This window comes from Lytechinus variegatus, chromosome 2 (genome assembly GCF_018143015.1).
Source record: "Lytechinus variegatus isolate NC3 chromosome 2, Lvar_3.0, whole genome shotgun sequence".
NCBI lineage: Eukaryota > Metazoa > Echinodermata > Echinoidea > Temnopleuroida > Toxopneustidae > Lytechinus > Lytechinus variegatus.
In genome coordinates, this window is record NC_054741.1 from 81178199 (window position 1) to 81193068 (window position 14870).

A 14870-nucleotide genomic window follows, 5' to 3' on the forward strand; every position below is an offset into this window, starting at 1 on the left:
CGTGTGATTGTGTCGAAACCAAGGCAAAGGTCGAAACTTTCAGTCAGAATACAGTACCAAGCCGCATCCCATGCCCAATCAGCGCAGGTAACCTAGCCTGCCAGCGCCGGGGTGCGGCAGGGCGGCGGATCTGTAAGTAACTGTAGAGCTACTCGACGCTGTATAAAAAAGAAAAAGAATTGAAACGGGGAGCCGGAGTTGGACGAGCTCAGATTACTTTAGTTATTAAGTTCTTGAATAGAAGGGTCAGAACTGTGAACGTCCGTTATTTCAATAATGGAACAAAATACACTCGCAACAAATTTCATTATTGGCTGCATTTTCTGGCCAGCATCATTTCATTTGATATGGTTTCTGCTGTCTTTCGTACTTTCCGACTCAAGAGCCTGTGGAACTGCGATGCGGTAAGGTTAGGTCGGGCGGCGGGCGGGCGGCAAGCGGGACCCGTTTCTTAACACCTGGATCTTGGACAAGTTGGTCATATCTTACATGTATTCTTGACTTTATCCACCAACCATGGAGTTAGTTCCAATCTTTAAATTGTTTCAGGAAAGGCTTCCTAAATAGAATCCCTCAATCGGTGGAATTAGAAAGAGCAGACGAGACGTACCGTAGTCGACTCTAGACTAGTCATGTCGATCTTGCCTGACTTGGCTCACCTACAGTACATGCATCCATGTACATGACCCAAGTAACAACAATTAGGCTCAGGTTTAGCTTGCCTTAGTCACAAAAAAAAAATTTCAAAAAGCTAAATTATGGTATATTAAGCTGCAAATATTGTTATGAGTTGGAAATACATCTGACGTTAGACAGTTATAGAAAAAAAAACAGAGGTCAGAGGCAATATGCACCATACAATGCCAGGGGCGGATCCAGCTTTCGCCAATAGGGGGGGCCCGGATTTTTTTCAGCCATATTTTCCCCGATCGGCCGCTCGAATATGATTTTTGCCGGGATTTCTTTTGTTTCTTTGAAGGGGTAGTCCTAATGGTCACTTTTTAGCTTTGTTCTTATGAAACATAAATGTATAATACCATAACCCTTATTTATATAATGCGAAGCGCGAGCTATTTTTTTTAATAAATCTGATGTACTTTTTCTTAAAATTTTGAACATTCTGGGATGTATGTCTTCCTGAAAAAAAAAAGATGTGTATGCAAGTTAATAATTACTACGAACGTAAAGAGTGAGCAGAAATGAAGTGATGGAAAAGGTACTGTTAAATACTTGCTTGCAATTAAACACATTTTTTAAAATCAAATAATGCGAGCGCGAAGCGCGAGCTGAATTTTTTTTACATTTTTACCACGTGGAAATTCTTACGTTTTGTTTAACAGAATATGTATATAATTAAACATGCGAGCACGAAGCGTGAGCAAAAAAATTCGAGATTTAGACCTACTGAGCAAGACACTCTATTCAATTAGTTTTGTAAATCATGAAAAGGATGAGTAAGTGAGGATCTTCCTTACATTAATAATGCGAGCGCAGAGCGCGAGCAGAAAATTTTTGTATACGTTTTGAACTGCTCGAAATTGTACCTGTTATGGACTGCTTGCATTTAGCCATGAAGACCTTACATATTTCATCATTCAAATATTGCGAGCGCGAAGCGGGAGCTGAAAATTTTTGACCTTTTTTACCTGAATAACGGAAATGCTAAGCACTTTCTGTAATCTTAGAAGGACTCTAAGTATATAAACTAAACTTTATTGATGCGAGCACGAAGCGCGAGCGGAAAAATTCTGGAAACTATTCATGTTTTGTAAATCATGAAAAGGATAAGTTATTTATCCGCGATCAGACACTTTTTGATATTGTGATCTGAAACTGGATAATGATTTAAATAGAGAACAATCTGCGTATCTGAATTAACGTGTGTTTTAGATTCGACCTAGAATTTGGGTATTCTAAGTACCTTTCTTATCATGAAAATTAATAAAGCGAGCGCAAAGCGCGAGCTAAAAATATATGTTATTCTGATCTAACAAAGGGTCAATTTAAGCTCTGTATTGCAAACACTGTGGGAAAATTGTGAATCGTGATGGATGACAGTTAAAAAAGAGCTGATGTATTTTATTATTATTACTTTGAGTTTTTACATAGGACCGGGACATTCTATAAGGGCATTATGTCATCATAAGAAAATGATGACTATCTTCCTATTTCTCTTCCTAAGCATGAGAGCGCGAAATCTGTTAATATTATGGCCTGAAAACTGGACATTTAAAGCACTTTTGTAATTATGCATAAAATGCATGATATCTATCAATGCGAGCGGAAATCGCGAGCCGAAATTTTTGATAAACTGTCATCAAAGTAGTTTGATTTAAAATTAATATTGGGATATACATAACTCACTAATCAAAATGCTAGCGTGCAGCGCTAGCTGATATGTTTTGACAATCTGACCTGAATGGGGAACTTTTTGAGAACTTTATGGAATACAGGAAAATAATAGGTACCTGACAAATCAAATTTTGCGAGCGCGCAGCGCAAGCAGAAAATGATAATATTCAGACCATAACACAGACATTTTTACAGAGCACTTTTTGAAAATCAATTAGTAAATCAAACAAAATAATGAAAGTTCAATTTCCCAGCTGAAATATGTTTTGTATATTGACTTCAAAGTTTGATATTTAAAGCTCCATTTTGAGCAAGATATGCAAATCCCCTAAAAGACAATAAGAGCGCGAAGCGCGAGCGAAAATTTTATATCCTAACAAATAGATTTTTCAAAAAATTATTTTCAAAGTCTTCCCCTCATGTTTTATTCAATCATGTTCCTCCTCTTATGTTTGCCTTTCTTCTTTTCTCCTCTCTTTTCCCTTCCCTTTCTTTTTCCTTTCTTTTTCCCTTTTTTTCTTTTTTTTTGCTCCGCCAATAGGGGGTCCCGGGCCCCTCGGGGCCCCCCTGGATCCGCCTATGCAATGTAGCATTCAATTGCTGAGAGAATCAAATTATGAATAATTCATTTCAAGTTGTGGAAGTTGAGATGGGTACCGATACCCCTGGGATATCAAATTTTAATAGTTTACAAATGTAAATCATAAAGGTTTTCTTTGTGAAAAAATGATCATGAGGGTCTAGGCCCTATACGTTTTTTATGATTCCAAACATCATCAAAATATAGTGTTACATAAATTTTTTAAATTTTTGATACCGACAAATACAATTCGACAAATTCTATGCATAAATTAGAGATAGAATTCATCAAAATGTTGATAAGGTTTAGAAAACTGTGAATACCAGTCCAGTTATGGATGGCCTGACGCGGTAGAATATTTATCGATTCAATTTTTTTACTATTTCAAAATGAATGGTTTTGAGGTGTTTTACCAACAGTTTTTATGGTTTCTATGCAATACACTTATTATTGAATGATCTATCGCACTTGTTTTGCTATACAGTGCATCCCACAAAAAAACAACCGAGATTCAGCGATGATTTATCAAAACTTAATCATGAATACAATTGTCAAATGACCTACCAATGTAAACTTCAGAATCTCCTCTTTTATCTGAAATTACTTAGATTATTCCTCATTTAAAATAATATCAGATAGCCATGACAGTAGACCTGGCTTAGACAGCTGAAATGTGTCTGTTTGGAGGAGTCTTTCAATATTTGTTTGTTTTTCCTTTTACATGGTAACATGTTCATGAACAATTCCCACCTCTATTCAAATTCAGTTCTCAACGTTTGTCAAAGACTCAACTGCAACAAACAGTATTCTTGTCAAGTTTACAGAACATAAAGCAATAAATAACTTGTGAAAGTAAAGTCCATGTAATAGTACAAATCAACAAGTGGTTCCCTAATAACCCACTGAACCGAACTCATAAGGGAAACTCACTTCTAAAATTTAATAATCTTCTAAATGTATAAAGGCCCTTCCATAACCTTAAAACCTGGCTCTTTATTACATGTGACTATTCAGGTTAGGTTTTGTACATTAATTCAAATTCTTATAATTTTCAACTCCTAATAGGTTCTGGTGAAACAGATACCTACATGTAGCTCGTTGCTTCAAAATTACTTTTAAAAGACAAAAAAATAAAACTTAAAAACTATAGCAAATTGCTGTAGACAGATTAAAATGTTTGAAACTCTCTTGTGCCCTTACAATACTCTCAAAATATTTATAATTGAAAATTGATCAGTACACATGTATCAATTTCAAGGCTTAGGCTTGTGGATTACTGTTAAAAACAGATCTCGGATTTGTCTAAATTATATTTTATGTAGAAAAAAAAGAAACCCTTTTGGAGATTTCATTTATGCATTTGTGAAATACAGGTTGAGATAAGTTAATATTTAAGGTAATTTAGACAAGTTTGAAATGCAATTTGGTCTTCCATGAAGTTGGGGCACATATAGTGACATTTTAGCATGAATCAATTTACTACTTACACTATACATTTATTGCTTGTAGGCTTTACATTTGGATTAAAAACATGCATTTTACTGGAAATTTTGTACTATTTATAATGAAGTTATTGACCATAATTACATGTACATGTATGTATACCACTCTTATATGAACATTGTGTCCAAGTATCATCATCATTTTGTCCTAAAAGAATCAAATTATGGCAATTCAATGTACCAAAATTTGATAAGAGTACATTTACTTGAACACAGGTAGCTATTAATACCTCAGATTTCCTATATATCTTTAAGAGAAATCACAAAATGTAAAGCTTTCAAACAATAATATTGAATTATTCTGAAATTTAAAAATACGTGTATATGTATACAGTGTGTATCCCTTCTCACTTTTCTGAAATCTAATATAAAACATATTAGCTTATTTCAACTGCTAATAATACAGGGATATATAATGATACTTTCTGTATGCATCTTAATTTTTTTTCTACTTTCATTATGATCTGAAAATTACATTTTTTTTAACAGACTGGTGTCTATTATTCATGCTATCTTAGCTGCGGCTGTGGGAACTATATCAGTCAGGGCTACATACAAAGACATCATTCATGATGAGTGAGTATAAAATTTATCTTTATAATGGTTGATGATTTTGATAGAGTCTGTGGTGGTGATCTTAGTTGTGGTGGTGCCGCCCGTGATGATGATAAGAAGGAGGAGGATGTTACATCTAAGTATAATTGTTGTGATGATGGGTATGTTGCCAATGGTCATGATGAAGATAGATGTAGAAGTACCATAATGAGCTAAATGTGCGACTGTAAACACATTGAGGTGACCAGACATGACATACATATATATTGGGATAAAATTTCTAAAAAGCTGTGAACGAGCAAAGCTAGTAAGCAAAATATTTGATCTTTTTATACAAAATTCTATTTTTGTGATAAGTTTTGACATAATCAGAAAGTAATGTCATATTTTACTTTTTTCTGCTCCTTTGGACTTTCTGTTCTTCTTTTTTTTTAATGATGGGGGCAGAGATGTCAAGTTAAAAAAAAATGTTATGCGTGAGATTTTCATGACTCGACGTCTCTGTGCGCGCGCGGCCAGTAATTACACTCGTACGTTGCGAAAAGGCATGCGCGCATGAGATATGGGCTTCAAAAACCATGCGATGCACGCACACGATTCATCGTATCACGTACTAGCTGTGCGCTGACTGCACTCTCGATTCGTCTCGCGTGCCGGGCTAGACGCGAAGGCGGTCGGCCTGTCGTATAATCTGACGAATAATGCTTCTTTTTCTCCTTTTTTTCTGTCGGGTCCCGATGCGTGAGAAAAATGGGTGCCAGGCGTGAGATTGTGAGACGGACCCTGAATGCGTGAGTCTCACGCACAATGCGTGAGACTTGGTAGCTCTGTGGGGGAGGGGTACATGGGCCCCCATCTGCATGCCAGTGAAGTACATGTAGGAGAAAGGTAGGAAGAGAAAGAGGACGGGGAATTGAGGGGAAGAATGATGAACAGGAAGAAGAATGTACCTACGTCTAAACCAGTTTAACGAGGCATAGTGATTTTTGGATTTCCACACTGGGCTGAAAGACCAATTAAGATTACTTCCAAGACCGCTCTAATTTCAAGTAAACTGGTTCAAGAAAGTAGATGAGAGTGGTGTATAAATCAAATCTGCATGTAGGTGTACCATGATGCATTTGACCTTGCTGAAACTGTAATTTGTATATTTAGGTATATTTTCTTGTTTGATTTTGTCTAATATTCATATGTTTTCTTTTGTTGTGAATTGTGGTACATCAACAGGTGTCCATCCTTTGAAAACTTTTTGATGTACCAGTAAAGATTTTTATCTCCTAGCCCAGGGGCTGTATATGTATATTTATAATCTTGTCTAAATTCTATCTAAATGCATTGTTTTGTTGTGAATTATGGTACATTAACATATTTCCATCATATAATAATAATAGCCAATTTTTATAAAGCGCTTTTCCCAGAATGGCCCAAAGCGCGTTACAGCATATTATTACCCCGGTCATTGGATTCATTTCAATCAAGCACGAAAAGTGCACAATTTCCACTCCCTGGGGAGCGTTCCTTGCATTCGTCGCAGCCACATTATGGCGCTGGCAAAATCAAACATACAATATCTTTCACATCCTACCAGTTACCTATTTAGCACCTGGATCGAGAGTGGCAAAGTGTGGATTAAAGCCTTGCCAAAGGACGCTAGACCACGGTGAGATTCGAACACACGACCCTCTGTTTACAAGGCGAGAGTCAGAACCACTTCACCACGGCTCTTCCACAATACGCAAACTTTATGATGTGCCTTAAATTCTTTTATCTCCACATCCAGGGGGGGGGGGTAAAAAAAGCTTTAGATTAGTTCTTGGAAACCAATTGGATTAATATACATAAATGGAATATATGTGTGGATTCTTTTGAAGAATAACAGAATATTGATAATTGATATTGAAAAATTACACTCCTACAGATTACAATAAACAAATAATTTAAAGAGGCATTATTAATTAGTGATATGAGAAATAATCTCCTTAGAAATCAATACAAACTATTTTCACAAAAGTTAAATTGCCTAATTACTAGTAGATTTTAAACAGATGAGAAAACTTCATTTCATAATATAGGTCATCAGAGTGAATTTACCATCTTGAATCGTGATGCTTCTCCTCATGTAGCAGATTGCTAGAGACCCAGTGTTTCTGGGTTATCCATCCTTCCTTCCAAGTATTGTTCTTGCCAAAAGTAGTTTTAATTTTGGAACTAGTACTCATTACAAAAAAAGGAAGATTACACTTGGATTTTTGGTGTGATTTTGATTCAATGACAAATTGAATATAATGCTCTTTTTTTCAATGGCTGTGCACTCCCCTCTCTTTCCAGTCTGCATGCAGTTTAGAGTCCGTCTACTGTAGTTTTAACACATATATGATGAGGTTATCTGCTGTGGGACACAAAGATATTCTTTCAATTTACATGTGTATTCTTGTTTTTTTTTCTCCCCATGTATTAGTCACTGGCTGTTAAACTACTTTGCTGCATTTGCCTATCCGTACATGCCATACGACACTTATGCCATGTACCATGCCTACATACGGGAAAAAAACAAGCAAGATCAACCCTTTTTCACAAGATTGACATCATTTATAAAAGCATTAAAATTGGAAGTTTTTCATCATGCAATCTCCACATTCCTGGGCTATCCCATTATACTTGTAAGTAAACTTGTAAATATTGATATCATAATAGTGATAATAATGATAATTGCTGTATTAGTATTGATGATTATTGTAATAATGATGATGTACATGTAATATTTTTAGGTTCTTATTAATATTGATCTTCATACCAAGCACTAAAGAACATAATATGTATTTTTTTATCAGATATTATCCTGTGTATTACACTGAGCAATGTTTCACTAAATGTTGTTAATTTAAAAAAAAATTGAATTTTAATCAGTACATGGGTTACCATTTGGATTCTTAATGTAACTTTTCTTCAAATTTGTACCATAGTGTGACCATATTTTGGATGACATTCATTAATTTTTTTTTTTCATGTTTGTGCCGAATGATTTTTTTATTCTAAAAATCGTAAATTGTTGAGAACTAGACAAATATGTGGGGCCGCGGATTTGTACTCGTCAGAATTTGATATTCTAACAGATGGATGTGTTGATTTTAAATATAAATAAAGATTGAAATGAAATGAATGCACAATGATTTTGTCATAAAGGAGTGGAATTGGGATATGTATTTGGGCGCCCATATGGACACCGCAGCTAAAGGCGGGGTAATCTAGCAGTTCTATATATCCTCAGAGTAAAAAGCACTTTATCCTGCTATTATTATTATGATTATTAACATGTGTACCTGTCTCTCTTTTCCTCTCTTCCCTTTCAAAACAGCGCTATCGTCACAACAAAGGAACCTTTATTGTAGGATGTGTCTACATTACAGAATACAGCACACCATTTGTGAACTTGAGAAAGATTCTTATTAAGGTGGGTACACAGCACTAAAAGACTATGGCCCGTATTCTGAAGTCGGGTTTAACTCGGGTTTAAAGTTGTGGTTTAAGTATAGAAAGCCAATTGTTACATAAATCACTAATTGTTGAGATATCATATTTCAACTCATTTGGTTCTCAAATCATTCATACTTGTCTAGGAAGTATAAATAGATGATTGTCTCCACCATCGATGAATCAGGAAACGTACAACTTAATAAAAATTTTGACACTTTTGGCTTTCCATAATTTTAGCACAGAGTTAGACTATGGTCTAAGTTAAACTTGACATCAGAATACGGGGCTACAACACTAAAACTATTTTATACTTGAAAGTCAAATTCTGTAAAAGAAGTGAGTTTACCAGCCAGGAGATGTCACTCAATAGCTTTTTAGCATTCCATGTCATGGCATTTGATAGATTGTGCTACTGGAATGACTCAACCTTGACTGTTCGAGAGAGTAACAATATCCAAAAATGCTACTCAAGAGTACATGTATCCAATGTAATAATTTTTTTTTGGCTTATTGGTTTCATTTTAGCTCATCCTGCCTTAACTTAGTGCCAGATGAGCTTGTGCTTATTTGTCATTTCATGTCCATTTTCGATTTGGTTTGCCTTATATAATAATAGTATTATGTAGGGGATTCATACCCTCAACACAGAATTTTGAAACTCATCAAATATGCCAATTTATGTGCAGTTTTCAAAATTCACTACAAGACACGTCTCTATTTGTTGACTGATTTTTTTTCCATCTGGTAGAGCTGCATGAGGTACTGTTTATCAAACTTTTACACAGAATTCAAAATAGTGTTATTGGAAAATCGTGCTAGTTATGTGAAAATCTATTTCAAAATTACCAAAATGCATCTCTTTAATTTGTCAATCAATATCAATTCCATTCATATGATATCACTTGATGGAGGTTATGCTTACACAAAATTTTCAAAGTCATGAACTAGTTTAACCACAATTCAGCATTAATTATTAATCAGATCAATTTATGTTACTAATAGGATTTCTCATTCACTACAGTGACAACTGAGCTAAAGTTGAAAATTATGTTAATTCCTTTACCAGATCTACTGTGAGTAATGACATTGCTTTGACTCAGATAAACAATGCTTAAAGCATTTGATGATTAAAAGAGAGGGGTCTTATCAGTGTCTTTGACTTAATCAGTTTCAGCATTTTTTTTTTACTAACAAATGAAAAAGACATACACCCCCCCCCTAATCAAATCTCTTTTATCCTAAAATGGTGTATAGTAATGTTTCACAAGAATATACATTATAATAACATTACATAAGCAGGTCGATTTCTCCAATTGGCCATTTAAGGCTTTGATTCTTAAAGGGGAATGAAAACTTTGGAACAAATAGGCTTGTGTAGAAACAGAAAAATCAAAGAATAAGAATAAAGAAAGTTTGAGAAAAATCGGACAAATAATGAGAAAGTTATGAGCATTTGAATATTGCAATCACTAATGCTATGGAGATTCTCCTATTGGCAATGCAACAAGGATGTGTGATGTCACTGATGAACAACTTTCCCTTTGGTGGACTATAAAATACCCTCAAAATGTCTCTTTTTGCTTTTTCTTATGATGATACAAACTCTTTATCCATGATGTATTCTTAAAAAATATGTATTACATGCCCTCATGTAGAAAGAACACATGATCTATGGATAGATGTGATAAAAGAGGCAATTCAAGTGAAATATATACATGTACTAAAGTAATGGGGAGAGTTGTTCACAAGTGACATCACACATCTTTGTCGCATTGCCAATTTGCTATCTCCATAGCATTAGTGATTGCAATATTCAGATGCTCATAACTTTCTCATTATTTGTCCGATTTTTCTCAAACTTTTGTTGATCTGTTTCTTTGATTTTTCTGTTTTCACACAAGCTATCTTGTTCCAATGGTTTCATTCTCCTTTAAATATTCTTGAAAGGGGTAGTTTTCTGGTAGAAGTAACTTCTTTACATTTTAATAGGTCTGTACCAATACTTGTCTTTTTCTTTTAGAATGGTTATGGGTCCTCATTGATGTTCAGTATCAACAACCTTCTTGTCCTGATAATGTTCTTCCTGGTAAGAGTAGCTCTCTGGCCTGCTATGTATGTCATCTATGCTATCAACAAGCAGCAAACATTCTCTCAGGTCTTAGTAAGTGTTCCTTACGGGTGCCACATAGCCATGACAATAGTGATGGCTCTCCAGACTTCATGGTATGTTATTTTTTGCCGTGGATTCTTCAAGGCACTTGGGAAAAACCCAAAGCAAGATTCAGTCGGTACAAAGCGAGATTGATTCTGTCCAGGAACTTTCGCCCAGTACCCTTTTCATATGGCTTGTTTTAAACAGTACCTATACCTATAATTGGTAATGTTTAAACAGTAATTGTTAATGTCTACTAAGATCATGTATTTTGATTGGATGAGATTAGATATGTATTACGCATTTAACATTTGATATTTATTGTTCTATGAAAAGGGGGCTTGGTGCTTTTTCGTAAACCAAAATTATGGTTACATTATGTAACTTTGTGTGTGGATGTTGCAATCTTGCACATTCGTACTATTAAATTCAGATAACTTGAATATTGTACATGTAGGTCAATCAGTTTGAGTCTTTTTAACAGATTTTTTTTTTTTTTTTTCATTTTTATTCAAAATAAATCTTTTTCATGCAAGTACATATCATTGTCAAGTAAATATTGGTTGTATAGATATATTCTTCTTCTTCTTTTCATGAAAAGTTAGGACATTATTTTAGGCATCTCAATTGGCATTCCATATACAACTTAGCTTGTCAGGTTTTTCATATCTTAAGCAAGTTTTGTGAAACAGGGTACTGGGATACTCCTCTTGGGAATGTATTTCTCAGTTTGAGGATGAAGGAATAGAGTTTATAAACATTTCAATCTCCCTTTTTATAATTTGATTGATGGATCATTTATAATCTTTATTTGATGAATCATATGTATATGATAATTTTCTGTAACTACAAAATTGAACTATACCTTATTATTAAAGACAAATAAAGAAAGAAAAAAGAAAGGTGGTAGAAGGAGAATAGAGAAGGTTAAATTAGGAGAAAAGAAATGAAAGAAAAAATAAATGAAGATGTAGAAGAATTAGAAGAAGAGAGAAGAAAAAAAAGATTTTCAAGAAACATTTCGGTCTCTGTATTGTACATACAATGAGAAAGAAATCTAAACATAAGATATTTTCAAATAAATCTCAATAACATGCTCTAGGTCTAGATGTAGTTTCCTCTTGAATATGTTTTGTACAAATGTAGTGGATTGAATTATGACCAAATATGGAAATTAAGACAAGATTTGTGTGCTGCCTATATTTTGACATATGATAACAATAATATATATTATATAGAAAAGTTCATTTTTCTTTGCCAATCAGCATGGAGGTAATTTTTTTATGCAAATATTCCAATGAATTTCTAATAATCATACCCATGTTACATGTATATGAGCATGTTTCCATAAATGATCAACAGCAATTTTGAAGGATTTAATTTTTTGTTAAAAATACTTACTCTCTAAGATATATTTATGCAGAGTTTACACACACCTTGTTTATCTAGAGTCAAGACTACTTTAGACTAGAATGAATGTATTATGTTGCCACATGTTTACAGGCAAAAAATTGTAATATTTTTTTCTTGGGCTACTTTTCACAAGCTACTGTCTAAATCTATTGCATTGGATTAGCTTTAACATTGCAATAAATGGGAATTTTTAAATATCAGGGGCTCTATTGAGCGTTTCGGGGGTTAAATCACCCAAGCCCCCTTATAATTTTTCCCTGTATGTTTATATTTCTAGCGTGTTTGTATTCTAGCCTTTATTTTCAAGGCTTTCTTTACTTTGTGATTAAAATATTGTAAATTGGTTTCAAAGATCTCTGATATTTTCAAATAGCAGAGGCGGCGACATAGTTGAGTTTTTGTCTCACCTGCATAGCAGAGTGAGACTATAGGCGCCGCTTTTCCGACGGCGGCGGCGTCAACATCAAATCTTAACCTGAGGTTAAGTTTTTGAAATGACATCATAACTTAGAAAATATATGGACCTAGTTCATGAAACTTGGACATAAGGTTAATCAAGTATCACTGAACATCCTGCATGAGTTTCACGTCACATGACCAAGGTCAAAGGTCATTTAGGGTCAATGAACTTTGGCCGAATTGGGGATATCTGTTGAATTCCCATCATAACTTTGAAAGTTTATGGATCTGATTCATGAAACTTGTACATAAGAGTAATCAAGTATCACTGAACATCCTGTTCGAGTTTCAGGTCACATGATCAAGGTCAAAGGTCATTTAGGGTCAATGAACTTTGGCCGAATCGGGGGTATCTGTTGAATTACCATCATAACTTTGAAAGTTTATTGGTCTAGTTCGTTAAACTTGGACATTAGAGTAATCAAGTATCACTGAACATCCTGTGCGCATTTCAGGTCACATGACCAAGGTCAAAGGTCAATGAACTTTGGCCGAATTGGGTGTATCTGTTGAATAACCATCAACATTATATCTTGTAAGTTTATTGGTCTAGTTCATAAAAAGTGGACATAAGAGTAACCATGTATCACTGACCATCTTGTGCGAGTTAGAGTAGTATTCAAAGTCAGCACTGCTGCTATATTGAACCGCGTGATGCAGGTGAGACGGCCAGAGGCATTCCACTTGTTGAAATGTTATCATAACTTAGAAAATATATGGACCTAGTTCATGAAACTTGGACATAAGGTTAATCAATTATCACTGAACATCCTGCGTGAGTTTTATGTCACATGACCAAGGTCAAAGGTCATTTAGGGTCAATGAACTTTGGCCGAATGGGGGTAGCTGTTGAATTCCAATCATAACTTTGAATGTTTATGGATCTGATTCATGAAACATGGACATAATAGTTATCAAGCATCACTGAACATTTTGTGCAAGTTTCAGGTCTCATGATTAAGGTCAAAAGTCATTTAGGGTCAATGAACTTTGGCCGATTCGGGGGTATCTGTTGAATTACCATCATAACTTTGAAAGTTTATTGGTCTAGTTCGTTAAACTTGGACATTAGAGTAATCAAGTATCACTGAACATCCTGTGCGCATTTCAGGTCATATGACCAAGGTCAAACTTTGGCCGAATTGGGTGTATCTGTTGAATTACCATCATAACTTTGAAAGTTTATGGATCTGATTCATGAAACTTGGACATAATAGTAATCAAGCATCACTGAACATTTTGTGCAAGTTTCAGGTCTCATGATTAAGGTCAAAGGTCATTTAGGGTCAATGAACTTTGGCCGATTTGGGGGTATCTGTTGAATTACCATCATAACTTTGAAAGTTTATTGGTCTAGTTCGTTAAACTTGGACATTAGAGTAATCAAGTATCACTGAACATCCTGTGCGATTTTCAGGTCACATGATCAAGGTCAAAGGTCATGTAAGGCCAATGAACTTTGGCCATGTTGGGGTTTTTTGTTGAATAACCATCATATCTCTGTAAGTTTATTGGTCTAGTTCATAAAAAGTGGACATAAGAGTAACCATGCATCACTGAACATCTTGTGCGAGTTAGAGTAGTTTTCAAAGTCAGCACTGCTGCTATATTGAACCGCGTGATGCAGGTGAGACGGCCAGAGGCATTCCACTTGTTTAAATGTCCTCATAACTTGGGAAAATATGGACCTGGTCATGAAACCTGGAATTAAGGGTAATCAAGTATCACAAATCTTCTTGAATTAGTTTCAGGTCACATGATCCAAGGTCAAAAGTCATTTGGGGTCAATGAACGTTAACCATGTTGGGGTGTCAATATTGAAAAATCTTAACCAAGGTCAAGTTTTTGGAATGTCATTGTAACTTCATGAAACTTGGGCATAAGGGTAATCTACTATCACTGATCATCTTGCTCATGGGCGGAAATCTGTACCCAAAGGTAGGGGGGATCAGAACCTAAATAAATTGACAAGCAAAAAAAAGGTTATCACCCAACAAGTAAGGTCATTTAGTCCAATATACATGTATTATTTTGATTGTGAAGTGACATATTTTTCTCCATCATAAAAGACAAAAAATAGTAGAGGGACATTTGATATTGTGTCCCCCAACTATTTTTTGGTAGGGGGGACACTTCCCCCTGGGATTTCTGCCCATGATCTTGCTTGAGTTTCAAGTCACATGATTTAGTCAGGTTAAACGAAATTTGACCACGAGCTGAATTTTTAAGATAATATAAATGCCTAGAATTTCTTAAATTTTTCTTATAATAGTCCAGTATCAGCAAATGCATGAATGTAATTTAAAGTAACTAGACCAAAAGCATTGATCATTTAGGGGCCAATCAGTGGCATACAGAATTACAGATGGGGGTCCACCCCACC

General features: G+C 34.9%; 1 protein-coding gene across 1 annotated transcript; it reads left to right on the plus strand.

The window, feature by feature from the left end:
* The first annotated feature begins 138 nt into the window (after positions 1–138).
* LOC121409232 (TLC domain-containing protein 3A-like) lies at positions 139–10824 on the plus strand. Its single transcript, XM_041601098.1, has 5 exons — positions 139–404; positions 4924–5010; positions 7448–7649; positions 8345–8440; positions 10484–10824. Exons 1-5 carry the CDS (start codon positions 277–279, stop codon positions 10766–10768), a joined length of 798 nt encoding a protein of 265 aa, XP_041457032.1. The 5' UTR covers positions 139–276; the 3' UTR covers positions 10769–10824.
* Positions 10825–14870: the final 4046 nt, after the last annotated feature.

Excerpts from the sequence above, each read along its gene's own strand:
- LOC121409232 (XM_041601098.1), top strand. The coding sequence starts at position 277 with ATGGAACAAAATACACTCGCAACAAATTTCATTATTGGCTGCATTTTC. Across the intron at positions 405-4,923 it reads GCCTGTGGAACTGCGATGCG|ACTGGTGTCTATTATTCATG; the intron begins GTAAGGTTAGGT and ends TTTTTTTAACAG. Across the intron at positions 5,011-7,447 it reads AAAGACATCATTCATGATGA|TCACTGGCTGTTAAACTACT; the intron begins GTGAGTATAAAA and ends CCCATGTATTAG.